This window comes from Adelges cooleyi, unplaced genomic scaffold (assembly GCF_023614345.1).
Source record: "Adelges cooleyi isolate 19-005CV unplaced genomic scaffold, UGA_ACOO_1.1 ACOO_flye_CR_arks_rails_tigmint_CR_PRNA_9, whole genome shotgun sequence".
NCBI lineage: Eukaryota > Metazoa > Arthropoda > Insecta > Hemiptera > Adelgidae > Adelges > Adelges cooleyi.
Genome location: NW_026096579.1, coordinates 7,990,196 through 8,005,959, shown reverse-complemented (window position 1 = coordinate 8,005,959; position 15,764 = coordinate 7,990,196). Strand labels below are relative to the sequence as shown.

General features: G+C 31.8%; 2 protein-coding genes across 3 annotated transcripts; one reads left to right on the top strand and one right to left on the bottom strand.

The window, feature by feature from the left end:
- The first annotated feature begins 73 nt into the window (after positions 1-73).
- Positions 74-4,727, top strand: LOC126846305 (uncharacterized). 2 transcript variants are annotated; one of them, XM_050585612.1, is made up of 7 exons: positions 74-194; positions 437-603; positions 1,020-1,302; positions 1,380-1,525; positions 1,624-1,912; positions 1,994-2,061; positions 2,513-4,727. In XM_050585612.1, the coding sequence occupies exons 2-7, from the start codon at positions 466-468 to the stop codon at positions 4,322-4,324; spliced, it is 2,736 nt and encodes a 911-aa protein (XP_050441569.1). In that variant the 5' UTR covers positions 74-194; positions 437-465; the 3' UTR covers positions 4,325-4,727. The 2 variants fall into 2 exon arrangements, with proteins under 2 accessions (XP_050441569.1, XP_050441570.1); XM_050585613.1 differs by lacking the exon at positions 74-194 and having other exon boundaries at positions 201-603.
- Positions 4,728-5,571: 844 nt separating this feature from the next.
- Positions 5,572-13,339, bottom strand: LOC126846111 (arginine kinase-like). The gene is made up of 8 exons (XM_050585267.1): positions 13,213-13,339; positions 12,818-12,871; positions 12,538-12,743; positions 8,411-8,589; positions 7,739-7,978; positions 7,522-7,656; positions 7,240-7,437; positions 5,572-6,101 (listed from the first exon to the last, which is right to left on the bottom strand). The coding sequence occupies exons 3-8, from the start codon at positions 12,698-12,700 to the stop codon at positions 5,952-5,954; spliced, it is 1,065 nt and encodes a 354-aa protein (XP_050441224.1). The 5' UTR covers positions 12,701-12,743; positions 12,818-12,871; positions 13,213-13,339; the 3' UTR covers positions 5,572-5,951.
- Positions 13,340-15,764: the final 2,425 nt, after the last annotated feature.

The window sequence follows — 15,764 nt, the reverse complement described above, 5'->3', positions numbered from 1 at the left end:
ATCACTTTTCGCCATAGCGGATATTGCTTACATATTGTTATCAGCTGTTATCTTTGCAAATTGTGTACTATCACGGAACAGAATTATGCGACACCGTCATAAATATTGTTATTATTATACATACGCAATTTTCCAATATTATTTATTTACCATGATGATTAATCTATAAAAAAAAAATTTGCTTCGTAAATTAGGTACGATACTTACATTATATTTTACAAATTATAACTCGTACAAAAATCAGACGATTTGCTTCTCATAATAGAGGTGTGAAACATAACTTTCAACACAACTGTAATGTAGGTATAATAGTTTTGGTTCAATTCTCCGGTTGTATATCGATAATATTGTACTGACATATGTTTTAAATCGTCTGGTTTTGTTTTTAACATCACTTTGAAAAAAACACAATAAATACGCATGTCTTGTTACTTAGTGTAAGCGTAAAACTCGGAACGCCCCAAAATGGATACACTAGTTTACAAGGAAATAAACGTTGGTGAATTATATTTTTCACTAAAATGCAAAAGCGATGCTATTATTTTCTTGTCAGTAGTACCTGAACACCAATTGCCATCGCCAGAAGATAATTTGGCATATGAAGTAATTAGAAATTGATATAATATAAATATAAATCGGAAGTGGCTTGTGCCTATGTGCAATGTTATTGTCAGTTGTATGTACAATATACATATACAATTGGTGACAGAGTATAGTTTTCACACTCCTTTGTTGAATGACTACAACTCGCAAGCCACTACCCATGTATATTAGACCTCTTCTTAGGTAAGGTAAAATCAAAGTTATTCCTAATTACTTAAAAACTAATTTTGGTTTCTTCATCAACCATAATTATTAAGCCCTATAAATTCAATTTTATTTTGTCATGATTTAAAAATTGTAAAATTCGTGCCAATCAAAACATTTTACCAATAGTACATTGTAATATTGTTAAAAGTAGACAGTTTTTAAAAACTTTTATAGTTGAGTTGTAGTTTAACATCAATGTTTAATTTCAGATCAATATTGGCTGTAAAGACAACACTGAAACAACAATAAAACTAAAAGACTCGTCTTATGTTACGGTTAATACTCCAAATATTCTGAACGAACTGGAAACAAAACACTTTTGGATAAAATGGGGTGCAGGATTTATATCTGTTGGTAAAAGCTCTGAAAAAGACCCATTCATTAAATGTCCCTATAAGAACATAAAACATATTTATTGTTTGGGCTTTCAATCGCTCTTCGATGCTGAATGGACGATTCTCAAACCTCCCGACTATAGGACAAAAATTAAATGTTTGTAATGAAAGCACTTAAGATAAGATGATAAATTTTATTTAACTCTAATTTTTTCTTGTTTTTAATAATTTCAGCGATAACATCTGGTCCGTGTAAAGATGGATTATTGCAAAATGTAGAGATGAACTTTGGTGTGATTCACTTGAATGTTTTCGGACCAAAGTTTACTATAAAATTTTGCGCCTGTTTGAATAATACTACATTAAAAGAACTTTATGAGGTAGTTGATTGTATAGTATAATTTTTTTAAATTATTTTTTTTTCATAAGCTTAAATTGTTTTTCTTAAAACGTTCCCATTTTATTAACGTGGTTTCAGGTGGAAATAAGTTCGTTTTCGTCGTGCATTATAAGAAACCAAACGATCAACGACCCTGAAAATTATGTGGTAGAATATTTTTCTCCGGAGATTAAACAAAAAATATGTGGTATGATGAAATCTCAAGAATTGGTTGGTTTTTGGTTTTGTTGGTTCGACAAATGTTTATCAATGGGTATAGAAGACAGTATTAACAAGCCTTTGTTGACAAGTAAAATTTCACCAACAGACTTTCATTTGAATCATATTGGGAAAATGTCAAAATGGTCTAAAAGTGGGTTTTCAGAAGGTAAATTGAAATATTTTTAAGATAATATTTATATTTTGAATTGAGTATTAACAATTAATTTACCTACCTATATATTTTCAGTATTTTCTACAAAATGGCATGGAGTCAGATACCCAACTGATGGAGTTCCTCATTTGTCAATCAAAGAAGTACATTAACTTTACAACTAAATAATGCATAAAACAGAGTAAATTTTCATAACCTTAAATTAGATACTCTAAAGGGTAGAACAATTCTTCTTGATTTAATTTTTCCTGTATCATTTGTTTTTTACTCTGTTATCAAGTAGTAAAATTAAACAAATATGTCCATTTTTATTTCCTTTCTATTAAAGTCTAAACATCGTAACAAAAACTGTCCAATAAGATAAAAACATGTTGTCATAATGATAATATTCTTCACCTATATAATAATTAAAACACATAAACAAATTGTTATCAATAAAATGTCTCATTTTGAACATTTTTACCGGTAGTCTTAATTTTAAATCACACATGATCTCCTCTGAAAATCATCAAACTCTGTAGTCGGTGATACACACTGAGTATATAATTAATGCATTATTAATTAAACTAAAACGTTTTTTGGGGTTTTTTTTAGAGCCGCCAAAGGGAATCGGAAATTGAACAATTTCGTTTCAACTTTGAAAGACCCAGTTGGGTTGGAATTGACAAGATGGACCTAAAACATTATGTTTGTTCAGCGACTTTTGGACTTGTAGTCAATTTTTCCGGCGATACGATAGAGCAGTTGACTACATTACAAAACGATCACTGTGACCAAGTACTAAACGTGATCGCTAAAAACTACGATAAACCGAGATACACGCTGGGCCTTACCCTGATCCATTATTACGTCAAATCCGCCAAGCTTTTAAGTCTTTTATTGAGAATATATTGCGACGAAGGTGTAGTGTGTTTTATTGACTTAGCATCGGCCACATTCTATAAAGAATTCCAAACATACATCAATCACGTAATGTTGTTAAGAGCCAGAAATCCTCGGCAAATTAGTCAGGCAGACAGCATACATTATCCACCCAATGGTATTTTTTTGGATACTACAGCTTTGGTTTGTTGTGATTTTTCCAACGTAGATTTTTTTAGTTCAAGCGCCTTACCCAATTTGAATAATCCTAAATCACGTGAAGACGCATTTTTTTCTGTTCAAAAACACACTGTAAGCCCTCGGTTCTTTCGAACATGGTTTCCGGAAATCGATAATACGACTCCCGACTTATCGCTTGTATCTTACAAAAGATACATAGAAGGCCTGGTCACAAATTTCATACTGCTCGGGGGTAAAAAAAATGATACATCACACTTAGCCGCTTTGGTAGACACGTACATTTTACCTTATAAGGCGGAACTTCTTTTGCAGCTCGATGCGGTGAAAAAGTGCAAAGTATTTGAAAATTATAATATTACATATTTGTCTTGTTTAAAATACGTTATACCCAAAACCCACGTTCTTACAAACCCATATATGAATGCTCAGGTGATACTTATTCGTATGAGCTACGCCAGACTGTACGTCAGTTATTTTTATAACTTTCCTAAATTTCCCGACCGATTCGTTGCGCTCGCATCCGATGTGATGGCGTTCCTCTTGAGTGAAATCAAAAGCCTGTCGAACAGTCTAAACCTTCAAGTCCTTTGTACCGTCAAAGGACTCGACGTTAAGTGTGATCATCCTGTTAAAAAAAATGTCTTCTTCAATGTAATGCTGAATTTCACAATGAGATTAGCCGAAATAACAGGAGAACCTCTTTTTGTGTACTATCATTACTTCAATGAACTCTTGTCTAAATTTTTGTTGGTCGTCGACGAAGTGACTTCCAGATTGAACACCGTCAAATCGTTAAGACTAGTAGAGTTTTGTGCCGATTGGGTGGTCGAAAAAATAAACGATATTGTAACGAAATACAACGATGCAAAACTTTTAGTGACAGAAGTGTGTGGTGATTTCGATGAAACCGAGTTCAATCAAACGTTTAGTTCTACCTATAACCTTAAGGGCTGTTCCCATGGCTCGATGATAGACAACGTATTCGATACGACCATATCTAATCCTACGTCGTTAATAGAAGATTACAAGACCGGTAGCGTGTATTCGACACATAGAATTTTTCAAGGCCTCGAACCAAACTCCAGCGCTTCTTTCATGTATAAAGCGCCGTTTAAATCGGGCATTCACGTGTACAGAGGGGTGGCGTCGAAGAAATTCCCATCGATAGACTTTTCTAATCATTCTGTGTTTAAGAGATACGATAGTGAAAACATGGTGTGTTTATGGTCCAAAAATGGCATTTGCGATTACCCGTTGATTTTGTTTAAGTATGAAAAAATGGGAATTTACGAATACGGATTAGCTATGTTCATCAAAACGATAGTCGATCATTCAACCACATGATTTGGTTTTGTATTGGAAGTTTTTAAATATGATTCATACTGTATAGAGCCCTAGATATCTGGCTACGATAGTTTTTATTTGCTGTTGTTGAGTTAATAAAAACATTATCTAATGAACTGTAAAGAAATACTTCTCAACTTTTTAGTAAGATGTTTTTTAAAAAAAATTCGGAGTAATATAGAAAAAACTTCGTTTAATATTATTTTTGTGATAATTATCTGATGTGCTAACTTTAGTTTTAGAAAATTATATGTTATTATAAGCTTTGTGTATTGTTTTTAAATACAATAATTGTTACCTTTATAGCTTATTAATTTATACTTTAATTGTAAAGTTATTTTATTATTAATGTTACAAAAATAAGAATGGTATATTTTTCAACTCTATTATAATAACACCATCGGTGTGGTAAAGTATCTATTCAAATACTTTTTAAGCATTTCAATAATGTATTTTATAGGTATTTATATTTCTCAAACTATGTTTATTTATTTAGTTTATTGATGTATAATATTTAGTTGTAAGTCATCCAGCGGCAACTACTATCCAAGTGTATTTTAAAATATTATGATACATGTTATAGTTACAAATATGTTTGAATAATAATTTTTACATCACAGCATATATAATAAAATATAATATATTATATGATATTGTTTAAATCGAATAATTGTTCACCAAACTTATCCATTATCGAATGTTAACAATTTTCCCAAATTTGTTTGTACAGGAAAATATGTTGTCAACGGTAAACGTTTTACCAATGAATGGTATACGAAAATGTCTTATGAAAAAGTTTTAAAAATGCAGCAAAAATTTAATAATTTAAATCCATTTCCACTTACTTGTTTTTATTTTTCTGTAATAGTATTCATTTAATATGTTTAATCGGTTCATTGTTAAAATTATGACAAGCTTCTTACCATCAAGAAATTTCTTACTAAAAAACTAGTACTGTCTTGAGTAGCGAAATAGTTGATTAGAACTTAATTTTTTTTTTCTTACTCATTTGGAACTTGGTATACAAAAATCTATACTCTGATATCTAATTAAAATAATAAACTGATACACTGAAATACTAATAATTAACTGTGTTCTTAGGTAATTAATTATACATTGAGCATGTCTGTGTATTTTCGTTTAGTTCATTTACTCAACAGGAATTAGTTGGATTTAAAGCCATTTGACTAAGTGGTTTTATGCAGCAGGTGAAAGTATTTAGTTAGTTGACAAATGAACAGATATAATATTTTTTGTATAATTTTATTGAGCCATTTTGTAATGCAATAATATACTTTATAATTCAACGTTACGGACTAGATGTGACACAGGTAGCGGTACAATAATATAATATTAAAATAGTTAAACAATTTTAAAATCAGATCTATACCTATTCAGGTAGACAACATGCTGTATAGTATTTGGTTCATATAGTAGACCAGTAGGTACCTAAGAATAATTTAAATCTATTTTCGTTGGTCACTATTAACATAATATTAAAACAAATAAATAAATTGAAATAAATAACGGGTGCGAATAATTTAAAAAGCGATGGCTACACGTTATTGTAATTGTGACTAGAATTTTGACAATTGAAAATAAATATTAACTTTTTTTTTAATAAGCATTACAATTGTTCTTCGATTTTGATCAGCTCTTTTATTCCATCGTTCATTTCCTTGACAGCTTGGTATTCCGTCAGTCCCATTCTCCTCTTGTTTGAAATGTCATAAACTCCACCTTCGGCGTCCGTGTGTTCGCCTCTTGTTCCTCTTACCTAAAATTAGATAAGACATGAGTTATTTTCTTAAAATATTTTTTGTCAATTGGTACACGCATCTGCCTATTTCCAGTTATAATACTGAAAAGCTGTTTTTAAAACGCATTAAAAATTTAACAATTTGTAAGTCTCTTATTGTGTCATATAATATTTTGATCACAAATGATTTATTTAAAATTATCAGTTAGCGCTTAAAATGGAAATGTGTTATGTGTGTAATTATTTTGTAGTATTAAAATGTATGTTATATAATATTTAAAACTAAACTCTTTTTAATTGCGTTATTTTTGACAATTTGTAGTTAAAATAAAAAATATGGGAAATCTGTATCTATGATTATTCCTATTATTTTAATTTAAGATACAAATTGAGTGTTTTCAACTAATACATTTTACAAGGGGTTACTCTCCATTTTTTCTTTCTAGTAAGTTTATTTCCCCGCAATTATTATTTATAACCCATACAAATGTCAAGTCCCAATAAGTTTTTTTCATTATAATTTCTGTATTGCACTTTGAGATATTTAAAAACTACTAGTTGGTATTAATATATATTTTACCCCGAATTGAAACAATTATATATTTTTTTATATTTTCGGGATTTAAATCACATTACCTACTAATTGTTTTTTTACATTAAATTTATAATAAATTATTCTATTATTATCAATCGTTTTATTTCTAAATATTTGTTTACAAATTACACAACACATAATTCGTTTATAATTTTTTTGTTTTTACTGTCAAATAAATTAAGTCTTTTTGACCAAAACGAATTTTGGTCAAAAAGACAAATATCATTTGAATTAAAAAATTATATGAAAAAAATGTATTTTTTCGAAACAAAAATGATGCATTGCAACACTGCTACAGATAAAAAAACCATTTCCTGTAGTTTTTTTTTTGTCTAATTTGGCTCCATTCTATTGTACATATATATCTCTCATTATTTAAACATATCAAATGTGTTTAGACCAAATTATATTTTTTGTATAACGAACCACTTTTGTAATTGCCTTACCAAAAAATAATAATTATTATTTTATAGGTGTTATGATAATAATAATAATAATATATAGCTCTCATAATACCTAATATTATATACCATACTCGGTGCTTTTTTTTTTTTTGTTTACCTGCAAATTATACTTGGCGGCAACTTCTTCCAGTTTGGCTTTGTCGGCGGCCAATTTGGGCAATTGTATGTGAACCGAAGCCCGGATGGTCGTTCCCAAGTTGGTCGGACAGAATGTCAAAAAGCCCAAGCGGTCGTGGTGAGAAAACGGAAGTCTTTTCTCAACGTCGTTCACGGCGGTCACCAGCCTCTTGTAAACCTAATAACATTATTGTTTGGGTGTAATCATAGTTCACACAATACACCTAATGTGCCCGTGCTGCTTAAACTGTAAGTAAGTTACCTCGCCCAAGTTTCCTCCCATCTGCATAGAGATCAGCCTCAAGTGGTCTTCTTCGTTGCACCACACGAGGAAGGTTTTGTCTTGGTTATGGAATATGCCTCGGCCGGTCGGCCAGAATCGAGATGCGTTTGCTGCCTATACCAAATAATATAAGATAATAATAAACATTTTTTTTTTTTTTAGATCCAACAAAAGCGATTCGAGCGTAAGCGCATACTTGCAAAAACCTGTCTCCTTCTTTGAACAGGAAATGGTCGTCAATTAATTTCTGTTGCACTTCCTTGGACATGCCAGTCAACGGATAAAAATCTCCTTTCAAGCCACCGGCAAGTCCTTTCAGCGTTGACGAGACTTTCTCTTCCATCTCTTTGTACTGCGTTTCCGTCAGAAGAGGGTTGAACGGGTAACCAACCAACGAACGACCGCATCGCACTCGTGTGGAAATCACATATTTGTTCTGTCGGTAAGACAACATGGGTTTCAGCGGTATATACATTATACACATGTATGGGTCATTTCAAGAGGTGGATTTGTGTCCATGCATAAGTCAATCGTTATTTTTGACATATGAACTATGAAGGGCACAGAGGAAGAAGGGTAGTAGTCCGTGTATGAACATTTTAGAGTATAGAAAAAACAAAGTTCTCTCCCTTTTCCCAAATCGTCTATTAATAAAGTATTGAGATCAACAAAAATGTGACGATCAGAATCATTATAATGCTTCAATAGCAAGTTAAAAAAAATACAATTAATAGCCTTGGCTTGTCCAGGGTCATGGGTCGCTTGAAACAAACAGCTATGAAAATCACATTTTAGATGTTATCCAGCGCCGGGTGCCTAATTTCCATGTCGAGATTTTAATGTGATTGCATAAAAGTTAATCACTCACTTCTGGGTCCAAGTCGCCAAGCGTGTTCACGTCTCCCCAGTCTTTGGCCGGATGTTTGTCGGTGGGTTTGAAACCTTTGTGGTAATCTTCAATAATTGGGTCGAATATCGGTGCGAACACTGTGTAAGCTTCGGCGTCTGGCGCATAGATACCGACTCCAGAGTCATGATTTTCAAAACCTTTCAAGTACAACAGTCAAATAGTTTAGTCATGAAAATCACTTAAAGACAATAGGCCAGGATTGGGAAGTCCACACCCTTAAAACCCTTGATACGTGGATTTATAAACGACCAATAGGAGAGAGGCTGTATTACAGCTTGGGCCGGGCTAAGTAAAAAAAATTGTGTCTTTGCTAAATCTGATGTCACTTTTATAATCAGTTAAAAGCAATTAAATTACAATGAAAATTAATTCGTGTGGTGATGTTATTTTTCAACGTAGAACAACGTTTCATTTTTTTATTTCGCCATAACTGTTAGTAATAATTAATATTAGTATGACGGTTTGAATGTAGACTAATCCAACATACAAAGATAAGGGCGAGGCTACACCCGATTAGCCCACCATATAAAATAAAATACAATATTAGCATTATTATTTATTAACAGCAGGTATAACCTTTTCGATTAAAATGTTGCAAATACATATTTTTTCAAAATTACTATTTTTATATAACTTATATAGAGGGGTGTCTCTCGTTATTCATACATTGCTGTTTATATTCTGATCGCTTTAAATTACTAATAGATCATATTATCCTATACACTAAAAAACATTGCACTAAATTGTATTATGTTTAAAGAACTATTTGGTTTGGAAGTACAGACCGTTCAAAACCTTTCCAAGCTTGAACCGAGCGAATGGCAATCGTTCGTATTACTTTTTTTAACACTTGAGTATCGTTAAATTAACTTGTCGCATGTGGGTGTACACAAACACCAGCTGATATTGTTATAAAGACAATTTTAAAAAAGGTATAAAGGTACAAAGATGTTATACGACTCTAGTTTAGTCTATTCCGTGTATATAGAACACTTAAACGAGATTTCTTGGCAATAATATGAACGGTTACTCTGACACGTTTTCCCAGAACGTTTGCTTAACACTAAACACACTTACTTATACTTGCACTTGGACTATATTGATCATTTACCGTAAAACTTCATAAATTGATTACTATAAATTATTTCATTTTTTTTTTATTCAAAAATTATTTTTAAAAAAACTTGTTTTTCCGGAAATAACCAAATTTCCACGATAATTCCATAAATTGTTGATCCTTAACTCCCTTCTTATCTTTATTTCTTTTATTTGGAATAAAAATAAATAAAATAATATACTTATTAAAAAAAATTAACAGTATTTTATATGCAATAAAAACAATTAAAAAAAAATAACAGTGTATAATTACTTCTATTACTGTATCAAAATTATACTGTCAGATCTATCAAATGACAATTTTTTTATTAATAGCGTCTTGCTCGCATTAACCTCTAATGTTTTTAATTCTTGGATTTTATGGTGACTATACACAATTTAATACTTGTCTAAGAAGCAAACTTTTATTTTATTTTAAATATACGTCTCTAAGTTATAGTTTTTTTTTTGTCATTCGTACAAAAATCAACCAACTCTTCTCAAGCACTATATATGAAAAAAAATTATCAACTTTTTATCTTTCCTCGTGCAATGAAACAACAAATTAGCATAATTATGGAAAATTAATCCTATTATTAAACTTTAGTTTTGTATTTTAAAGTAGAATGCACACTCCGGTTGTAGGCCAGTACATTTGCTATGGTTTACTTTTAGCTTCAAAGCAAAGCTAAGAAAGCCGAAACGTATTGGTTTTACAATGATGTTTTTCTTTTGTGTCTGATGTATCACTCGGGACCCTAAGATTGTTCAGCCCCCAAAAGAAGGGGGATGGAGTTGTTCTGTTTTTTTTATTTTCCAGACACCGTTTGAGGACTCGAGAGTTGAAAATTAGACCAAAGGTGTGTTTTAAAAACTAATTTGATCGTGGAAACACCAAATAAACCATTAGAAAGTGAATTTGATAACAGTATTTCAAGTGTAGACATTTTTATTTTATTTAGTTTATGGTCGCTGTTTGACTGTATGCTGATGCGAATGTCGGTGATGGATTGACTTGGAGATTTAAAACTTGCCTTGATTCGAATTCTGCTAACTTCTTACAGTTTGGGGTTTATCAAACCTCAGGGTTAAGGGTTTTATTCAGTTACTTCTACCCTCGTCCATAAGAAGTGCACTAGTCGTGTAAAATAAAATTCAAATATAAAATTAGGTCACCGTAATGGGCGAAGGGGTGTGCACCGTTGGTGTCGTTTAAAGTTAACATTGTGGGCGGATGCTGTGCAGCACAGGATCTGGATATTGATCCTCCGGGAACCGGGACGACCTATCTCATACATACCCAGTGACCTACATTTCGGTCGGTCTGCCCTGGCAAAACAAATACTTACATTCGTAGTTATACCTACCCATATATATACATATTATTATATTATGTCCTATGTACACCCCCAAAGTGTGCCAATGCTCTACATTGCTGCTGCTGCTGCTGCTGCTGCCCCGCTGACAATGGTGGGACCGTGGCAGCGTGTGTACGATTTATTAACAAGCGTTCATTAATCACACGGGGCGAACGGTATATTATTTTTGGAATTTTTTCCTTTGGTTTATTCTTTCGAGATAGGGGCGTTGCCAAAACCACGTCTATACTCCGCACATGATTGACAGCGAGTGGCCTAAATATAAACGACTAACTTGAAAACAAAAAAAAAACCAAATACCTACCTGCCGGAGTGCACGGCGGCACACTTAGGGTGACCAAGTGTAAAAAAAAAAAATAATTAAAAATTCACACAAACCTTGGTTTAAAAAAATTGGCTTAACAATATATGAAAACCTAACCGTTTTTTTTAGTTTCGTTTTCGCAAAATCAATTCCAATCTATTTCTGCGATTAAAAAATCAATTATGGCATTTTTTAATAATCCAGCAAAACGAATCACGTTAACCTTAATAGGTTTTGAAATAAGAATTTGATAATAATCAAGCAGACCATTATTCATAGCTTGTATTTTTCTATTCGACAAAATCTCGGTTTGTTATACTTTTGAAACCTCCTTTTCCAATTTCCGTACGCAATCAAAATAATGTCATAAGAGTTTTAGTTAGTATTATTACTTAAGTTTGGCACCTAATTGGTAAAATCTATAAACACTTACGTTTATTTATTATAAGAGTTCTTGAGGTTTACTTAACATTTGACGACCAAAACAATAGATTGGAAAAATTATACCTATACACACCGTTCAAATAACACACGAGTAAATAGGTTCTGTTTTCTAATCCATATCAATCGCCACAAACGTTAAGTCTGTACGTGTAAAACGTATTGTGTGTTACTTACAAGTAAAAATATGATTTTTTTAATTATGTTTTTTGGGGGGCGATTTAGAAATAATAACTTAACTCTAAAAGATGCAATAATCTATAATAAGGTGCGTGATGGTTGTTCTAGGTCTACGAATTCGTTTTTTAATTAAAAAAAAATAATAGAAATTTAAAAACAATTAGCACTTTCTCGAGAAAAAAAATAGACTCAAACGTATTAAAAATAGTAATTAAGAACATTATATTATCAATATATTTACAGCTTTTATATATTTGTATTAAACTTGGGCTTGAACTAAATCTTAAACTATTAAAATAGTACTTAAAATGTTTTTTAAATGCAATAGAAAATGTTTATTAACTCATCGGTAGCTGGACAAAATATTAATTTGAAATGATGACTTTTTGTTTAATTTTCTGGTGTCATCAAATTTTGCATAGACAAGATACAGTGTTGTCTTTTCCCTTTTTTCGCCCTTTGAAGAGAGGTTATTATTTATTAAATATGCCAATGTTGAAGCATAGAAAATATATGTACACATTTTGTAGCTTGTTTTTTTAAGGGGGATTAAAAAAAGGGCAATTTTTTGGTTAAAAATTGCACCATATTGTATTTTCCAACCCAAATCCCATAACCAATATCCCAAAAACAAAAATGTGTAAACTAAAAAAATGATAGCGCTAATAAAAGACGAATAAACTTACCAGACTGAACACAATCCAAGAGGGTCGAACCGAAGCTGGTCTTTTTGTTCTTTAACTCTTCGAACACTTCTTTGGTGAGATACTTCTTCAACAATGATTTGCTATCGGACGACGCGAGCGAGCTCCATCCAGATTGCAATTTTGCCGCTACGTTTGGGTCCATTTTGCACTTTTTGTAAGTTTCGAAATTCCGGCAAAAAGTCAACCTAAAATCCAATAATTTTTTTTTTTTTAATTTAGTTGTTGGTTATTTTTTTATTAGAAAACTACTCTCGCTCACTTTGTCGGGCGGCGAAATATCGAACGAATTGCAAGTGATTTTTAATGTATATTACTAAAAAAACGTCATTGATATTATTTGGTGTAGTAAAGTTTTCGTTGATTGTAAGGAAAAAAATGTGTTTAAAAAATTTAGGCTTTTCTATACGTTATAATTTTCACACATTTCGACACGACAAGTTAGATATAATAACGTTGTACTTGTAAATTAAATCTAAGCCGTTCTTAAATAAAATAAAAAACTATACAAATGTCATAATAATTACAACACGTTTTTTCGATACAGAAATTTTCATAATTTTCCAAAAATCGAAAACAAACATTTTTTAGTCTAATTGGATAGGTACTATTAAACGGTATGATACACTACGACATATGAACAGACCGTGTACTTACTTAGGTTTTTTTCTCAAAAATAACGTGTACACTTAAGGCGACAACAAAATCAAGTTGACCGTTCAGGCCAAGTGTACCGTAAGCGTTATTTGTCGGTATTGGTGAGCTTTATCGGCGCTTGCAGTCCTACACAACCGCCACCGTCCTTACCCTCATCAGCTCGGCGGGCTCCGTCATGCGCCATGCTGCGCTTTAATATTATTTTCCTCTCATAAGTTTTGTCCTGGTAAAAATTTGGACCGTGTATACACCGTGCCTTATGAGATATTTTAGTATCGGTAAAACAATTTCTTTCGTGTAAAACGTCTCGTTAAAACGTCAAATAAATCCCATCCCCCTCACTCGTCCATGATGTTTCAATGCCTACCCTAAAATTTAAATAAATTTAGTTCAGATTCATAACAGCTTTAGTATGTATGGTTTTAAAATAAATGATTATAGTAAAAAAAAAAGGAATGCCTGCTGTGTGAATTACTTGTATAATAGTATTATATGAATCGGAGTAGTAATAAAATATTAAATGTTTGTTGTTAATTAAAAATATTTTCAGTTATTCTTTATTTACCTATTTAGGGTATGTAATAAAATATAACAATTAATGCCTAATATTAGAAGGGGGGGGGCATTGCCACCACTTGTCAATATCGAGTTTAAACTTTGCCCCCCCCCCCAAAAAAAAATGTTGGCCTCATCCTAGCCCACATAATGCAAAAGTTCTGGTTAGGTTAAGTTACTCTCAGGTTTCATAAAGTGATTAGATTTTAAGTTTTTTTTCTTTTTTTTTTAAATGTTTACAGTCTGCGTCGATTTCCGATTTTATTCTATTAAACACAATTAAAAAACAAAATAAACACTAAAATTTAACAACAAGAACAGTGTATTATTTTATTCAATCTTTATTATCCATCATGTAAGCACGTTCACCGGGTGATTAAAACGTTAAGCCTATTATTAAATGTATGCCATTTAATGGTATCTGATGATTTAGTCCATACTTGTAAAACGGAATAAATATGGTCATTGGTCTTTGATCATAAAATTACACATAAACCGCGTAGACATTAGGTTTCTTTTAGGGAAGCCAAACTATGTTAACATTTCGTTAACAATGCGCAAATTCAATGTGTTTGCACAGGAAAAACAGTAAAAATTTAAATTAAGTTAAAAGAAAACCCGACTGTAAAAAAGAACTCTAAAAGTAAAAGAGTTGGTTAATGCGCGCTTTATATAATATTATGTTGGAATATTGAAATTTAATGTTTTTTTTGCATTTGCGAACATATACTTGATTCCTAGATAATTAAACCTAGCCAAGAACACGGTCGTTTATCGTTTTCAATACAATCATACGTATATAATCAATTGCCCAATTGCACAATTCAATTAGACACATACATAAGCACTCTAAGCAATTGTTTATTTACACGTGTGTACTAAGTTGTTATAGCAAAAGATCCTAAAGGTTTATTATTGTAGATAATATTTTGGTAAAATATACCTTAATTTTCCATGTCTAAAAGATTGAATTATTTAAATAGATTATAACAAAAAACAAAGTAAATCTAAACTTTAACAATATCGCAGAGCACAAAGCACGCATGGTGGAGTTCAATTGGAATTAATATTGAGTCGTTTTCTTCAACCCTGATTTAATTTTTGGTTACAATTTCTCGTATTGATACTTATTTTCCCTGCTAAGTCCATTCCCTAAATCCATTGTTACCTCACATGCCTAATACAGATGCACCTAAATTTTCATTAGCTATTCCATTTCATGATCTTGGCAAATTTGACCTCGAACAAGATGCTTTGGACTAATTTTACACTTTGCCTTAGGAAATCTTTAGACACTTTTCTTTAAGCTCTCATAGCAATTAAAAATGCGTTAAACTCGACTATTCTATTATTTATTGAAGCGAAGCTATTATTATTATAAAGAGTAGTCTGTTCCAAAAATATGGTTTAAATTAGGTAATTAATAAATTGGGTTTCAATCGACAAATCAAAAATGAATAATTATCATTGGCCACAGCGGTGATATCAATAACAGCTATGGTTCCTTGTTTGGTAATTGCTGTGGCCATTGCACAAGGTCTTTTTCCCATAGTTGCATTAACTGTCCAAAAGTGAACTTTTCCAATTGTCGGGCAGTATAATTGGTATGTCCGCTCAAAACGTTTGGCTTGTAATTGATTTTAGTGCGTTGTCCCATTTCTTGGATTTCAGATTCCAAACAATTTAAACGGCACCAGTTTTTGAGTTTCTCCTGCTCAAGATCATTGTTAAGTTTGATCAACTGAAAAAAAAAATTAAGACTGGTCCAGCAGTTCAAGGGGATTGTTATTTGCCTGATGTTATTACGTTGCTAACGACTTCTCGGTCGCCGAGAAACAATCTTTCCAAATCCGTTTGCACCGACATGACAGTTAGGTTTGTTTCGTCGATGACCTTTAGATAGAAATGTTTAAGTTTTTTATTAACATCTCGCTAATCGAATCCAAACAAACAGTGTTGTTTGTTGTCAACTCACCGAATTCAAATTGCCCACTGCC

Coding starts and splice junctions, on each gene's coding strand:
- LOC126846305 (XM_050585612.1), top strand. CDS start 466: ATGGATACACTAGTTTACAAGGAAATAAACGTTGGTGAATTATATTTT. Junction 604..1,019: donor AAGATAATTTGGCATATGAA/GTAATTAGAAAT, acceptor GTTTAATTTCAG/ATCAATATTGGCTGTAAAGA. Junction 1,526..1,623: donor CATTAAAAGAACTTTATGAG/GTAGTTGATTGT, acceptor ACGTGGTTTCAG/GTGGAAATAAGTTCGTTTTC.
- LOC126846111 (XM_050585267.1), bottom strand. CDS start 12,700: ATGGACCCAAACGTAGCGGCAAAATTGCAATCTGGATGGAGCTCGCTC. Junction 7,657..7,738: donor AAGGAGACAGGTTTTTGCAA/GTATGCGCTTAC, acceptor TATTTGGTATAG/GCAGCAAACGCATCTCGATT. Junction 6,102..7,239: donor CCGCCAAGTATAATTTGCAG/GTAAACAAAAAA, acceptor ATCTAATTTTAG/GTAAGAGGAACAAGAGGCGA.